The sequence below is a fragment of the Phodopus roborovskii genome, unplaced genomic scaffold (assembly GCF_943737965.1).
Source record: "Phodopus roborovskii unplaced genomic scaffold, PHOROB, whole genome shotgun sequence".
Taxonomy (NCBI): Eukaryota; Metazoa; Chordata; class Mammalia; order Rodentia; family Cricetidae; genus Phodopus; species Phodopus roborovskii.
The window spans coordinates 15,329,377-15,345,343 of record NW_026126517.1 but is presented as its reverse complement, the minus strand read 5'-3'; the positions used below and the strand labels follow the sequence as shown (position 1 = coordinate 15,345,343).

At 45.8% G+C, this 15,967-nt stretch overlaps 1 protein-coding gene across 2 annotated transcripts in view; it reads left to right on the top strand.

Moving 5' to 3' along the window:
* Pknox2 (PBX/knotted 1 homeobox 2) overlaps positions 1–15,967 on the top strand; it is a 260,987-nt gene that overhangs the window by 209,092 nt on the left and 35,928 nt on the right. For both annotated transcript variants that reach the window (XM_051197087.1, XM_051197086.1), the window contains one exon: positions 7,211–7,382. In XM_051197087.1, the coding sequence (XP_051053044.1) occupies positions 7,211–7,382 (172 nt within the window). The remainder of the gene's footprint in view (positions 1–7,210; positions 7,383–15,967) is intronic.

Below are 15,967 nucleotides of genomic sequence, written 5' to 3'. Positions count from 1 at the left end.
ACAGCAGAAAACAGTGTCCCTCACACATGACCTGCTTACAAGGATACATCAGAAAATTATTATGGGCTCCTAGACATTAAAGTATGGGCCGGCGAGTTGGCTCAGCAGGGTAAAGTGCTTGATACTGAAGCATAAGAACCTGAGTTCAGCTACTCAACTTTCCCTGTGAAAGTTGGGTGTAGCAGTGCATGACTGTAACACCAGCACTGAGTTGGAGGGGAGTGACAGGCAGGTCTCTGGGGCTTGCTGTCCCCAGCCTAGCTGAAACAATGAACAGTAGGCTCAGCAAAAGATTGTGTCTCAAAGACTAAAGTGAAGACAGACAGGAAGTTGACCTCTGTCCTCCACCTGTGCATTCAAAAGAGGAAGGATGAAATGAAGGAGGGAAGGGAAGAAGGATGGAAGGAAGGAAGTTCGTTTCAAATTCTGAAATGGCTCGACATCTCTCTCCCCTCTCTTCCTGAGCCTCTGTTGAAATTAGCACATGGGCTCATTTTCCAGCCAAATGAGTCAGCAGACAAGGGAAAATAAATGTATTGAAGTGGATGGTATCATTGATGCTTTGCATAAAGGACTCAATGCCAAAGTCTATCTGTGTCTCTTCATTTAATTATGCATGGAAGAGATTATCCCTGTTATATAAAAGTGGAAACTGAGGCTCAGAGACATTTGGTAACATGCCCAAACATCATGCCACTGTCTGTCTCCCCAGTCTGTATTTGTTTCAAATTCCCCTGCTTCCCACTCTGAAATGTGAATGAAGTCATGAGAGAAACCCAATAGTGTCCTGCGATGACCATGAGAGGACTAGACAACGAGGTTATCAGAGAGACCCATCAAATATCTTCACAGAAGAGCTGGTGTGTGGAGTTGGGTTCTGCCAGCCATTAGAAGGGCATGGAGGAATGCAGAGGTGGGAAGCCCTGGCACAAGGAGTCACTGAGCCCAGTGCTGAGCCAGAGCCTACAACAGTGCCTTCTGGGATATTGTCTCTGTGACCACAGTCAGTGTTCTCTGGCCTGGGATACTAACAATAAAGCATCACAATGCCAGCCCCTGGATAGTTTCTGGGAAGGCAGGCCATGCATGTCAATAAGGGTCAGCATTAGCTCTTGTCAGCTCCACCCTTAATATCCCAACCTCTGGCCGACAGATTAGTGTCTTCTGGAGCAGACTTATCTGTGACTTTGGTCCTTCTAGATTGTGTCCACCCAGAAATCTCTATCACATATCATCACTCTGTCCCTTCTGGGAAAAGCTTTCCTAACTCTCCCCTTTGGAAGGAACACAGGGCTCTACAGGACACTGAGCCTGGGCTCCCTCTGCCCATATCTCAGCAGAATGATTCTGGTGGGGTAGGGTGAGGGTGGGTGGGTACTGAGGGAGTCTGGAGGCTCGGAGGGTGGCCACATACTTGGCTGAACTCATAATTGAAATCTGTAGCCTGACCAAGGTCACACGGAAAGAAGAGGCAGAGGCTTGACTGTGAATCAGGATTTATCATCCAGAAAGAGCAAGGACAGTGTCCGAAGGCCTGGGACAATCCCTAAGTTCCTCCCAACCAGCAGTGGCCTGTTTCTGACTGTGTGTCTATTTTGACACTTTGTTCTTCACTTTTGAGTCCCAGCCTCTCCAAAGCTGTTTGCGTCCTTCCCCTCTCTGTTTCTGTTTCTATTCTTCCACTGAGTGGGGGTGGGGGGCATTTTAAATTAAAAACAAAAGAAACAACACAGCCAAGTTGTCTAAGGAGGAAGAACGAGAAATGGGAAAGGACCCAACTGTCTTTTCTTGTGTCCCTTTCATAATTAGACACATGCTGCATCCACAGAGGAGGAACTTCAAGTCAGATTAGACTGTGAAAGACTGCCGGAAAAGTTCAAAAACTTTAAGGAAACATCAGCCCCAATCTTTTTTGAAGAACCTGTCTTGAAGTGGGAGGGGAGGGCATGAAAAGGGCTTTGTGGATTCTCACTGGCTCCAAGAAGCCTGGGGGATGTAGGATAAGCAACTTCTGACCCTGCAAAAGACTCTTGCAGGGACTTGGAAGGACTATCTAGATTCCAGGGGCCTCAGCCTTTCCAGCTGAGGGGAGTGGTGGGAACTCCTGCCAAGGGCCTCAGCCTGCAAGCCTGATCTATCTGTTTTCCCTCGGGAGAATGGTCCCACCCACTTAGTCCTGCACTGGGCACTCTTGACCAGCTTATTTGGGTGATGTGGAAAACATGAAGGCAGAAGTGTCAGAAATAATTAAACCAAACGATGACTTAAACCCCTGTAGAAATCAACACATCCGGTTTAATCACCTTCTTAAGCTAGCACAAGGCTGCAATTCTGTGGAGAGGGCTTCTTTATTTCTTTGGATCGTTAACAGGAACTGCATACCTTGGGTTTGATTTTAGTTCGGATGCTCCTGGGGAGAGGTGATGGGGGTGGGGGCGGGGCCGGGGGCTCGGAGCAGAGAAAAGAAATAATAAAATGTTATTATTTGAGATCATCCCTTCTCCCCCTCGCCCAGAAACCAGCCTTGTCCCTCCTCCCTCCCTCCTGCCTCTGTCCGTGCTCCCAGCACCCAGGCAGAGGCACAGTGCTGAATGTGCTAAATTAGGCCATTAGAGAAATTCATTTCTCTTTATTAGTCTGTGTCAAATCCTTTTTATTAGTGGCTGGAAACGACCTCTCTTCTGCAGTAAAATGTCATGCCAGTTCACTCCTTTTATTTGTTCTGCACTGACGAGGCTCAAACTCTCACTGAATTAGTGCAGTGAGATTTATTTCCTCCAAATTTTGAACGGCTTAAGAGAGATTGGGGTGGAGGGGGCGGTCAGGAGGGAGGTGGCCTGTGGGGAGCAGAGTTGGGAACGGATGGGGAGGGAGAAGGTGAGCTCCTGTGGAGGTCAAATGTCCTTTGCACTTTGGAAATAAAGTCTAATGGCCATCTCTCATATCTCGTTCATCTTCTTGGCCCTGGGGACTAAGTTCCCACACTCCCGCTTCAAGCTTCTGAAGGGTATTGGTCCACAGCCAAATGGACCTGGACAGCAGGAAGAAAGGCTCCCTTAAAACCTGTGCTTTTAGCTAGGTGTGTAGCTCAGTAGTAAAGCACTTGTCTGCTATACATGAGACCCTAAGCTTGATCACCAGCACTAAAAAATAAAGTTGCTGGAGAGGACTACTTAGTGGTGTCCAATGGGGGCTGTGGCTTTTCCTCTGCTTATGCAGCAGGGATCAGGAAGAGGAGCTAAGAAAATACAGATCAAAACTTAGGCAGGCACAAAACTTAGACAGGTGGCTCATCTGTAACTGCTCTGGAGACAGCCTTAGGGAAGCACAAAGCCATGGCTGCAGCCCTGGAACCCATCAGGGTCACTTGGACCTGTCTTGGAGGTAATATAGACTTAGCCATCCCCATGGAAATAGGAGACTAGTTCACTGAGTGACCTAGAGGGAGAGCATGGGTAGCCCCATCAGCTTGGCATGGTTCCTGAGGATAGGACCCTGTATCGGTGGAATGAGGCAATCACAAGAGCCTAGTGGGATAAGAGAAAGGAACTTTTGGGTGCTGACAGTGTTACTAACTGCCCTGCTCAGCTCATGTGGGGAGCAGGAGGCCAGGACAATACCATAAACCTTAACCAACATAAAAAGCATGGAAAATACCCCAAATGTGGCTCAGAAAGATGGCTCATTGAGTTAAGGCATTTACTGCCAAGCATGGCACCTGAGTTCAATCCCCAGGGTTCCACACAGTAGATAGAGAGAGTCAGCTCCTGCAAATTGTCTTCTGACCTCCATATGTGCAATGTGGCATGTGCTCACCCCAAGTAGATAGGTAGGTAGGTAGGTAGGTAGGTAGGTAGATAGATGGAAGGATGGATGGATGGATGGATGGATGGATAGATAGATGGATAGATACATAGATACAAAGATAGATAGATACATACATATATGCATGCATAGATGTAATGGAAGAAGGAAAGAAAATACTCCCAAAAGAAACAAAAGATCCCCAAATATGCTTCCCACATTCATTCTAGGGAGACCTGACATCTGCAAGTGGAAGGTTTGCAGTACAGACCCATACAGTGGCTCTGCAGAAGAGGGGGTATAGTTCCTTATTATGTCTGACACCACTGCCTTCTGCCCCACCCCCATCCCTGCCAGCCTGGCTCTGTGGCTATGTCTTGAGCCTACTAAGTACCTCATAACCTGCAGCCCTGTTAGCCACATCATTTCCTCTCCTTCTGCCCCCTATCACACTATCACACTTGGCTGCATCACCCATCTCAGAGTGCCTTGCTTTCCTTCTCCCTGCAGGAAACACCTCCCCCTCAGCTCTTTGTATGGTTGCCCCCTCATCATTCCAGGCTTGACTTAAATGTCACCTCCTCAGAGAGGTCCTCCCTGACCATTCTAAAGGAAAGCTGCTTGCTGCTCCCTGCAGAGGCAAGAGTGGGCGCAGAGGAAATCTCTGTGCTCCTAGCTAGAGCATTGAATTCTGGCAGGCCCCACCCACCCACCCCATATGTCACTCATGCTGTGTACACAGAAAACACAACTCTTCACACATCACATACAAGTAAGGCATACACTATACTCATGGCATACAAAGTCAGGCCCCCAGTTGCATGTACACAACCCTATGTGCATATGAATACAAAATCTCATGCACACTCAGTGAAACACATATGCTGGCATAGGACAAACACTTGCTCTACGGAAAATCTGCACTCAACCCCCGTCCACCCATGTGCATACACACACACACACACACACACACACACACACCTATTTGGCAGCTACCCACCCTCCCTCCAGCCAGTGAGGCAGGATGTACAGTGACCGCATGGCTGCTGTGGGTTGGGGCATGGGCTGCACCCCACCACCTGGCACGATGCTCCGGATTATTAGTTCCTGGTAATTTAGTGCCCTTGTACAGAGTCGATTTGTGCCTTTCATTCCTAATTGATCTAGTGGCTGTTTAAATGGCAGCAGGCATCTGTTGAGAGTAGGAAGGTTCATAAGGCGCAATAATTCATAACACCGTCTGGAATTTGCCTTTCATGGCTCTCAGCTAAACCACTGCAGGGCTCTGCTTAAATTACAGCCACTGAGGCTTTCTTTGGTATTCCACTCAGGGCCAGGAGAATCTTGCATTAAACTGGGATCAGGTTAGATTAGACTATAATATGCTGCAGTATTGGAGGCTGCAAATGAAGACTTATACTGGAGTTTAACCCCTTCACCTGATGTTCTCTTTGTCTTCAGCTGGGTAGCTAAATTCACCCATTGTTTTTCCCCTGTCAGCTCCCATCAGGGTACAACAGAGCCTCTGGCAATTTGGGGATGCACAAGTGCAAGCCTTAATATTGGCCCTCTTCTTGCATACTCTAAGCCCAGTACACAGCCCGGGGGCCCAGGAGTTTATACATCAGCTCTCTGAACAAGGATCAGGCGGTCATCTGAAGTGGGAATTTCTCTCTCTTTATCTTCCCACCACTCCAACACCTAAGTAGGAAAACTTAGGCTGGGTGAGTGTGATTTCATGAGGCTAAGCGCCCCCTCTGGGATTCCGGGGTGGGACAGACATCAGAGCTTGTCCCAGCCCACCCAGTGACACTGAATATACTGTGCTGGATAGATAGATGTTTGGTTCTGCCCTCAGTGCATCCACTTGGGGAGGGAACAGTGTCTATTTTCCTTCTCGGGACTTACTGTGTTCTCCAATGTGGTGGCTATTAGCCACATGTGACTATTTAAATTTGAATTAATTAAAATTCAATAAAATTAAAGATTCAACATCTTAGTTGCACTGGCCATATTTCAAGTGTTCATTGGTCTCTCGTGATTAGTGGTTCCTGTGTTAGATGGAGCAAACTGAAGAACATTTGCATCACTGTAGAAAGTTCTGTTGGAAAGTGCTAGGCAGGCCATCCCTGTGGCAGAGAACCAGCAGCCAGGTCCTCCTCTTCCTTTCCCACCAAACAGTGCTGCATAGACAATAAAAACATAGACGTTATAGTCTCAGCCAGGATGTACAGATGCTTTCTTGGAAGAACAGGGGAAGAAGGGATTGGGGCTCTCGCCACCCCAGAGTCAACAACCTAGGCACACACAGGAGTATATGCTGCAGAAATAAGTGTGATATGTGGTTATGTGTGCAAATGAGCACACAAACAACAACATCTGTGAGAATTCACATACCTCTGCCACATTCTGGGTATTCAGGAGTGTTTCCTGACTGCAGTCTAGGTAAGTAGGCAGGTAATGAAACAAAAACTCAGAGATTTGGGAGAGAGAGATGAAGACCGTGGGTAGTCGGGGAAACTTCTAGGAGATGGTGATCTCTACACTAAGATGCACAGACCCATTTGATTAAACATGTATGCTCAGATAGACATATCTCAGAAACACACACACACCACAACTTATTTATTGATTCAGTCACCAGCTATTTATTAAGTGCCATCTATGAGTATACATGGCAAGATTCTTGGATTCGACAGTCATTTACACAGAGACAGTCCCAGAGAAAAACATATAATGATGCAAATAGCCATTTAATTATAGCCGTGCTAAGGATTTGGTGATGAAAGTGTAGAGAGATTTTACAAATACAACTGGGATATTTTGATGCAAATTGAGTCTGCCAGCAGACATGGACGTATGTGGATGAGTTTGGGGGCTCATATATTTCACCCTGTGTACGCTTGCAAACATGCAACTGTTTATACACATCTGTTGCCCTCACCTGGCTTCAGTGTGTGTGTGCATGTGTGTGTTGTGTTTCTATAATGGACATGTGCAAGATGAAGTACTTAACATAAATGGTGCTATGAATCTTAGCTTGCGTGTCACCTAGTGCTAACATTCACATCCAAGAATTCTCTAGCTAGTTCCCACATTTCCTTCCTGGATTCATGCTGAGTCTAAAATGGGCACCAACATCCTCGAAGAGTTATAACCTCTCCATGCAGTTTATCTGACCAAAGGGAAAAGGTAGGAACCCTCTGAGGCCCCAAGAACGGGCCCTCCATGCCAGGGAACAAAATGCTGCCACCTTGGCAGAGCCTGGGGACTGGGAACATTCTTGAGAAATTGGACTTTGGGAAAGAAAATGATAGAACTGCTGGAAAGACAGCCTAGGGGCTTCACAAGTCCCAGCAGCAACCTGGTCTCTGTGCATATGTGTGAGCTCTTGATGTCCCCGCAGGCACCCTCTTTTCCCGCTCCTGACGCTGCTGTTTGAGAAATGTGAACAGGCCACCCAGGGCTCTGAGTGCATCACCTCCGCCAGCTTCGATGTGGACATCGAGAACTTTGTCCACCAGCAGGAGCAGGAACACAAGCCCTTCTTCAGTGATGACCCAGAACTGGACAATCTGGTAAAGACCCTCCACCCTACATCCTGGTTGAAGTCTTTCCACCCAGTGATCCCATCCCAGATATCCTAAAAGCCCTTTCATTCATTAATTCAACAGAAAGCTTTGGAGTGCCCACTATGGAACCGGGATTATATGTCTATTTCATGGTTGAAAACCAATTCTGAGCATTTTAAACCAGGATTCTAGCAGCAGCAGGCTTTGCTGCCAAAGCTTCCTCCACCTCTACCAATGTGATGCCAGTATCTGGCCACCCGCTGCCTTACAGGAAGAGGGTGGGGGTGGAGGGACTAGCAGCTAGAATGCCAGAAGTAGCTATTCCGAGTTTGCAGAGAACCAGTGGCTGTGACAAAAGAGGCAGTTATGGGAGGGTAAGAGAGACATTCAAGCTGGTCCACATGGGAAAAGACCTATCTGGTCCTGCCGGGAGATTTAACAGAGGCCCTGCCCTCTTACTGGATACAGTAGATCATGCTTCCAAAAAGTTTTCCACTCAGATAATCACTACACCCTGTAAAATACAGGTTCCTGAGCTGAGCTGTGATTCTGTAGATTTAAAGAGGTCCTATGACTCTATGTTTTATATGTCCAAGGCAGCTGCCATCATTAGTATTAGTGGCTCCCAGGTCAGCTGGAATCTGAAATTCTCATCTATCCTGGGAATTCTTCAGAAAGGTATTGGAGAGGCCACTGTACTTGTTCATCATGCTGAGTAATCTCCTGGAATTATTAACCTCAGGACCTCAGTTTTGTTTTAGTTTAGTTTTTGTTTTGTTTGTTCGTTTGGCTTGGGTTTTTCAAGATAGGGTCTCTCTCTCTGTTCTGGAACTCCTTTTGAAGACCAGGCTGGCCTTGAATTCACAGAGACCCACCTGCCTTTGCCTCTCAAGTGCTTGGGATTAAAGGTGTGAGCCACCACAGCCTAGCTGAACCTGATTTTGTTTTTTTTTTTCTGTGTGTGAACTGCCCAGATTATCACAGTAAATCTGGAAACTCTGCAGATCTGTCCCCTGACACACATACACACACAGTTCACACACACCCACACACACTGATTGGTGGTATTGCTGATCTCTGGGACACACACACACACACACACACACACACACACACACACACACACACACATAGGTGGTAATGCTGACCTCCTACCAGAGTTTAGCTGTTATCTGTGCTCCAAAAGAGAGCAGAATTAATTAGGGAAGCAAAAGTGGCTACAGAAGGAAAGGAAAACTACACGTTCTCACAGGCACACAAACACACATATGCATGAGTACACATGTGAACACATACACACATATTTAGTACTTACACAGACCAGATGAATGACTTCGGCATTACCAAGGGCTGTGAATTTTTCACACTGTTGTTTCAGTGTTCAGAGCAGTGGTTTGTGGAGTCTGAGACGGCTACCAGGAGAATGACACCTGGCCTGGAACTTTGTGGTGTCGTGATGATTTAAAAATGGGAACAGACCCCAGACATGGAAGAAGTACCTACTGGCTTCCAGGAATATTAGAGTAGGCACTGTGAACCCCAAAGCTACCTCTGCTCATCCCTGACTCTCCCTCTCCCCTAACAGGCCTTGAACCCTGGCTGCAGCCTCTTAGATCTCTAGGAAAGCTTTCATTGAGCTGGTCTTCCAGCTGCACTGTGAGGGCAAGGCTGGCTTAGCCTTGCCCTGCTCTTTAGCTAGTCAGAGTCAGAAGATTCCACAGTTTGGAAAGGAGATCCTCAGAACCCAGCCTCAGGCAGCTGTAGAGCCAGGAGACAGCTCCTTCTAAAAGTTGGGGTTGACTTGAGACAGGGCCCCCATACATTTGTGCACACACATGTAATGAGCCTAGCGTCATCATTTATTGTCTGTGTGATCTTGATGACTAAACTTCTTTGAAGCTCAGTTTCCTCATCTATATAGCCAACTGCACCTATCTCGTGTGACTAATAAATTAAGGGGATGGCTCATAGACTTGGCCTTTTAAAATGCTTTGCATCTGAAAATTAATCTCACTGTGGTAGTGTTTGAGATCCCCAACATTACCTGCTGGCTGTCAAAGGCCTGGTATAGTCTGGATCCTACAACTTTTGGGGTAGGGTAGGGGAATCCAGCAGTGCACTCTGCCACTGGTTCCTAACCCCGTGTCAAAAGGAGGAGACACAGAGGCCAAGCACAGGAGCTATCATTAGGACAGGAATCATGTCGCCAGCACAGCCGAGATGCACATAATTAGAAATTAGAAAAAGGTCAGATCCCGTTATTACCAGCTCAATCAGCTGCCGAGTGCCACAGCCAGTTAATTTGGCATCTGTATTTTTTACAACCCGGCACACGTAGCCCAACGGACTGTAACTCTTTCTCCGGACAGATATACTGCGCAGCCGAGCAGGGACATAAAATGAGGGACCCCAAGCAAATGAGCTGAGATAATTGAGAGATTTATTTTTTATATATGTGTGTGTGAGGGCAGCTTTCATTTGCCCTTGAATATTGACTTTCATAGGTGGGATTGTCAAGGAAGGCACTTGGGTCCCCCAAATCTTTGCCCTTCGGAAGCTCCTCTCCCAACACCCTCCTCCAGCCTCTCCCTGACCCTCCCTGCTTTCTCCCATCTCTTGGACAGTCCCTAACTGTTCTTCCTTCCCTCCTCGGAGCTCTTTGCCTGTCTCACCCTCCTGTGCTCCTCGCAATCTCCCAGAGCCGCTTTTCCAGACAAATCTCCATGGAAACAGCTGAGTCAGCTCTCTCAGAGCTGCCCCAAATATCTGAGAGGATCCCAGTCACAGATTTCTGAGGGAGGGACTCCTGTAAGGCTGCCACTCCACAGCGCCTCTACTGGAAGGAAGACGTAATTACCAAAAAATTAGGATTTAAAAATCCAACCTTAAAAAGGGAGTCCACTCCCACAGCTTTTTCCACACAGCGATCCACATATCTACAGAGGAGAGCCCTGGCCTTAGACTTCTGCTATTTTGCTCCTCCCACTGGCACTCCTCCCCTCCCTGGGGACAATGAAGCCCTCATTGCAAATAAGAGAATGACACCAATAATCTCTCTCCCGGGAGCCCGCAGGAAGACCTTTTCTGCACCATGGGGACAGCTTTCCACTCCTAGGTGGTTAATCTGGAATCCCCGGTGAGCCCTCTGGGATCCACTACAATTCCTACACCAGGCTTCTTTCTTGCCTGACCTGCAGAGCCGATCCCCTCTTTGGGCCCAGCAGCTTCTGACTGGCACTTGGTAAAGTTTGTAAAATTTGCAAGTTCTCCAAACCCCTTTGAAAGGTAAAAGCTTTTTGTTTTATAAAACCTGATTTACGGGCCCCCGGTGCAAGGCCAAGGTTTTATATATTATGCAAGATTTCAAACCAAGGCTGTAAAACGTACGGTTTCAGTTTCATGCATGGAATTTTTTTATGTGTAAATTTTTTAACATTTATGGGGCACGTTTTAATGAGACTCTGGTGTGGCTCCAGGGACAGATTATGGCTGCCTGACCGCAAAGCCAGTTCCAAAATGGGGCCTCCCAGGCCCCTGGGCCCACTCTGAAGAGGCAGGCCTGGAGGCCAGAGTTAGGAGTGAAGAGTCACATGAAGGAGCCAGCCCAGAGCTGTAGGCCCAGAGAGACCTCATTCAGCCCTGATCTGAGAGTCACTCACCAGCCTTCAGTCTGGGCACTCTGCCTAGAAGGGACCTGCAAACCTCACAGAACCAGGGAAAGGAAAGGAAATAAGAATATCAATGATGATAATAACTAGCATTTATAGAGCACTTACAGGTTCCAGGTGCTATCCTAAATTATTTACATCCATTATCTTATGTAATCTTCATTCTAAACCCACAAAGCTTACTAGTAATATTAACAATATTATGCCCATTTTTCTAGAGGCAGTTGGTTCAGTCCTCAGAACATTCCTTTCTCTGTCTCTCTCTGTCTCTCTCTGTCTCTCTCTCTCTCTCTCTCTCTCTCTCTCGTGTGTGTGTGTGTGTGTGTGTGTGTGTGTGTGTGTGTGTGTGTGTGTAGAGTGAGAGAGTGCTAGTGTTCTGACAAATTTCTAGGAAAGGAGTCAGGTCTTGCTTTAGTTTAGTTTGGGTTGTTGTTGTTGTTGTTGTTGTTGTTGTTTTTCTAGCCACATCTCATTTAGTGCTCAGTACAACAGAGTGACTTTTTATTTACTCTAGTGGACCTTGCCCATACTAGGTGAGCATTCTGCCACTGAGCTCAACCCCCCCCCCCCCCCGACCAGCGCCACTATTATCTTATTTTAAAGCTGAGGAAACTAAGGTACAGAAACTCTCTATTTCCAAAACCATCTCTTGAGTTCCCCACTTTGTTCTTCAGATTCTCATAGGAGCCTGGCAAAGAGGTGTTTTTATCCCCATTTAGTAGAGAAAGAAACCAAGGACCAAGAAGTTACAAGGTTGGGCTTGAAGAAAGTTCCTCTATCTTGAGAAGCCCAGGCTATTCACTCTGGCCCCTCACTGCCTCTCCAAATTCTGAGGCCATCTGGGTGGAAGTGCCAGTCCTTGACTCAAATATGATTTAACTTGCTATGCATGGTAGCTTCCATAAAGCATCCATTTGTCTGGCATTCCTCCAGCCCCTGGCATTCACCTGCCATCCATGTTCACCTTTTCATTTTAGGGATCCTGCACTCCCCTGGGCCAAGCCAAGCTGCTCCAGTTGGGAAAATTCTTCTTTAGCATTTAGCTTTGGCTGCTTCAGTGACCCACAGGAAATGTCAGCTCATGATTTAGGAATGCGTGTTTATAAACTTCTTCCCCACATGAGCACCCACCTTCCCAGTTTGCAGAAGGAGAAAGTGAAGGAGATTTCCCCCAAGGCAAGGAAGGGAACAGGCTATCTCATCTTCCAGCCTCTGTTCTCTTATCTCTAACAGAGTGATGGATAATCTTGCCTGTATCCCTGGGGTAAAGAGGCTCAAATAAGATAATGGAGTGAGAAGCCTTTTGCAAATTGTAAACTGCTGTGTTTACAAATGTTTTGAGAGACAAGGAGTCACTTTCATAAAATGAAGAGGCCAAAACCTACAAGAAAGGCAGACATTTAGAAAAGAACTTGAAGATATATGTGGCGGTTGGGGGGGGGCATCGGGACAAGGACTTGACATTTACTAAACACCTGTGATGCATGGCAGTAACATTAGCAAACATAATGTTACTCAACATCACGATGATTTTAAAGTGTGGATATTATTATTAACCTAAGTTGCATAGGTAAAGCTTAAGCCACTTCTCTAAAACACCAAGGAATAACAATAAATTCAGGACATCACAGCATGAAGCCTTGTAGGAAAGAAGCTGTCCCTGTCTTGGGTACCTTCCTGGGACCGTGGGACACATGAAAATGCTGGATATGACAAGATGGGGTTGCATCTTGATTTGCTGTTTGAAGAGACCACCTTTGCAGAAGGCAGAATTTTTATTTTGAGACAGAAAGGGGAGAGAGAAGCTAACAGAATAAAACCGAGGAAACTGGAATTAAGGACACATGCATCACACATAGTGGTGGTATTAAATTAAGTAGCCTTCCGGCTGGAAAGATGGCTCAACAGTTAAGAGCACTCACTACTCTTCTAGAGGGCTGGAGTTCATTTTCCAGCACCCACATTATACAGCTCACAGCCACCTGTAATTCCAGCTCCAGGGGATCCACTATTCTCTTTTGGATTCTGTGGGCACCTGACTCTTGTTCAAACCCTCACCCTGACACACACATATACAAATAATCAAATATTAGTAAAATATTTTTTAAAAAAATAAGTTAAGGGTCATTGTCAATATGCTGGAGGATTTGAAGTAAATTTCTATGACCCAAATCATTTAGAAAAAAATTGGTTAATAAGCCAGCATTTTATTTTCACACAGAGGCAAATGCATCAAAGGTTAGAGACTTAGGATGAAAAGTGCTTTATTCACTGAAAATACATAGGCAACCCCAGGAATTATTTTTTCTACTAGTCAAACCATAGGAAATATAATGGAGTATGAGAAATTACTCAAAGTAGGCTATGTTTTCTTTTGTTTTTAGTATGTATTTGGGCCCTTGGGAAGTAAAGGCAAAAGAATCAGAAGTTCAAGGTCATCCTTGGCTACTTAGGTACTTACAGGCCACCTTGAGCTACATGAGACCCTGTCCACAAAACCAGAGAAAACAAAAGGAAACAAAAATGTACTTGGTTCTTTGTAATTTCCAAAATATGTTCACATTTTACCCGCTGTCCCTGAGCAAATCCTGTGAGTGTCTGTTTTGCAAATGAGGAGACCGAGGCTCAGAGTAAACCTTGAACCTGTCCTCTACTGAAGGGCTCGCATCCAGTTTGCATGGCACTGAACTCCATAGGTTTCTGCCCTGCACACAGTGCCCTGCCCTCGTGCACAGCGCTGCGCATCTATTTCTCTAATATTGAAGAGGTCCTACATATTCATTGCCTCAGAGTACCATTATGATTTACTCTGCCTTCTTAAATCTTTAAACCAATTCTATTAGCCCATAAAAGAGTAATCCTTCATCTGTGCTTTATCAGACCCCAGGATATGACCGCTTTTGGCCCCTGCACACCAAAACTAGTTAAGACACACTATGCATGTACTACATGTGAACTAAGCATTCTGGGCATATAGATAAATTTTTGCTTTTTACTTTGTTTCATTTCTCTGGAGTTTTTCCATTTTTACATAGTAAATACATATTAGTTATATACTTAAATGAACAGAGGTGCATGTTTTTTGGGGTGTGTGATATCTGTATAAATTTATGTAAGCATGTGTAAGCATGTCATAAGACTATTTTAAAATAAAATGTTGATTTTTAAATGCAGAATATGGCCGGGCACAGCTGTGAAAGAGCATTTACCTAGCATGTGAGAGGCCATGGCTCTACACCCTGTACTCCCTCCTCCAAAAGTTAAGCAGGATAGGATAGTCTTGCAATTGAGAGATGAAAGATGAAAAGAAAAAAAGAAGGAAAGGAAAAAGGAAGGAAGGATGGGAAGGGAAAGGGAAGAAAAGAAAGAGGAAAGAGGATAATATTAAGATTGGGTTTGTCTTGACAAAAACAGTTGAGCAATTTATTCAAGTCAGATGACTTGTCCAGTACACAGATAAAATTAAATGAAGAAGATTATGCTTTTGGAGGTACTAGATGTCCTTGGTTCTTCAGAAGGCTGAGTAAGCCCTTCATAGTAAGGCAAGAGAGATTAGAGTCCTGTGTGAGGAAGAACTTGCTTCTTCTTCTTCTTCTTCTTCTTCTTCTTCTTCTTCTTCTTCTTCTTCTTCTTCTTCTTCTTCTTCTTCTTCAAGTATAAGTCCCATTTTATTTTTCCAAGGTGTTTTTTACTTCTGTCTTCACGAAACCATCTCTTTACATGGGTTTTGGAGAAGGTCGTGGCACAGCACCAACAGGTCTAAATCGTGGCGGGGGTGTTTGGTCCTTCCGGGCTTCTCGAGATCTATTCCTGACTACTTTGCTACGGATGGCACAGCTCACACAGTAGTGCAGCTTCACATAGAGCTTAGAAAGCACATAGGTGTCGAAGACGGCTGCAGCCTCCACGATGTTCCGAATGATGAATTTCTTAATGGCCTTGTCCTTGGGCACGCACCAGGCACATGGCCGCGGCCCTTCTTGGCACACCCATTGTTCCTCCTTTTTTTTTGGTCATCTTGGGGCCAAGACCCGAAAAGAGCGAGGAAGAACTTTTTAATCAGCACATTGAAAGAACATAGAGACAGTTCAAGACAATGAGGTCAGCTCCCAGTGGCAGGGATGGCCTAGAAGAGAGGCTGCAGCCACAGGTTCTGATGGTTGCACAGTCCCCTCACCTTGCAGGCTTCCACTTACCCCCAAACCATACACTCTTTACACTGCCATCGTTTTCAACATACTTAGCTCCTGAGAGACCAGAGAAGGATAAAGCAATTTGGTCTCAGGGATAAGGTCATGAGGCTTCATATTGCTTACCAGCTGTGTGACCTTGGGATGAAAAACTATCTGTAGACACCATTTTCTTCGACTATAAAATGTGGGCAGTAAGAGTACTTGCTTATGAAGGATGTTGTCTAGAATAAATCAGACAGAGCACAGAATGAGCTTAAGGCAGTGGCAGACATACAGTAATGAAACATTGTTGTCTATCCATCCACAAGTGCGCTGTGAGTCTCATTCAGTGCTGATTACTCTAATAGACACAAGACAAGGCCTTCTAGGCTGAAGCCAAGCAGAAATGTAGACAAGAATATGTCTATCTCAAGTTGCTTTTGGTCCAAACTACCTATACTGGCATCACCACTCCCCAGTCTTAGCCTCATGGAGTTGGCATCTGTAGGATGAGATCTTGTAACAGACCGCTGTGTAAAACTTCACTGTGACCCTTAATTCCGGTTTTACTCCAGAAAGCCTGAATTAGTTGAGGTCAGAGCTCAGCCCTTACTCATCATAGTCAAAGTTCTCAGGGAGACAGTTTCTTCTTTGTGTTTTTAAAGCTGACCTGGCCATCAAGCCCATGCTTGTGGCCTTGTGGCAAGTGCTGTACTAACTGAGCTATCACCTCAGCCCCTTGTTTCATGTT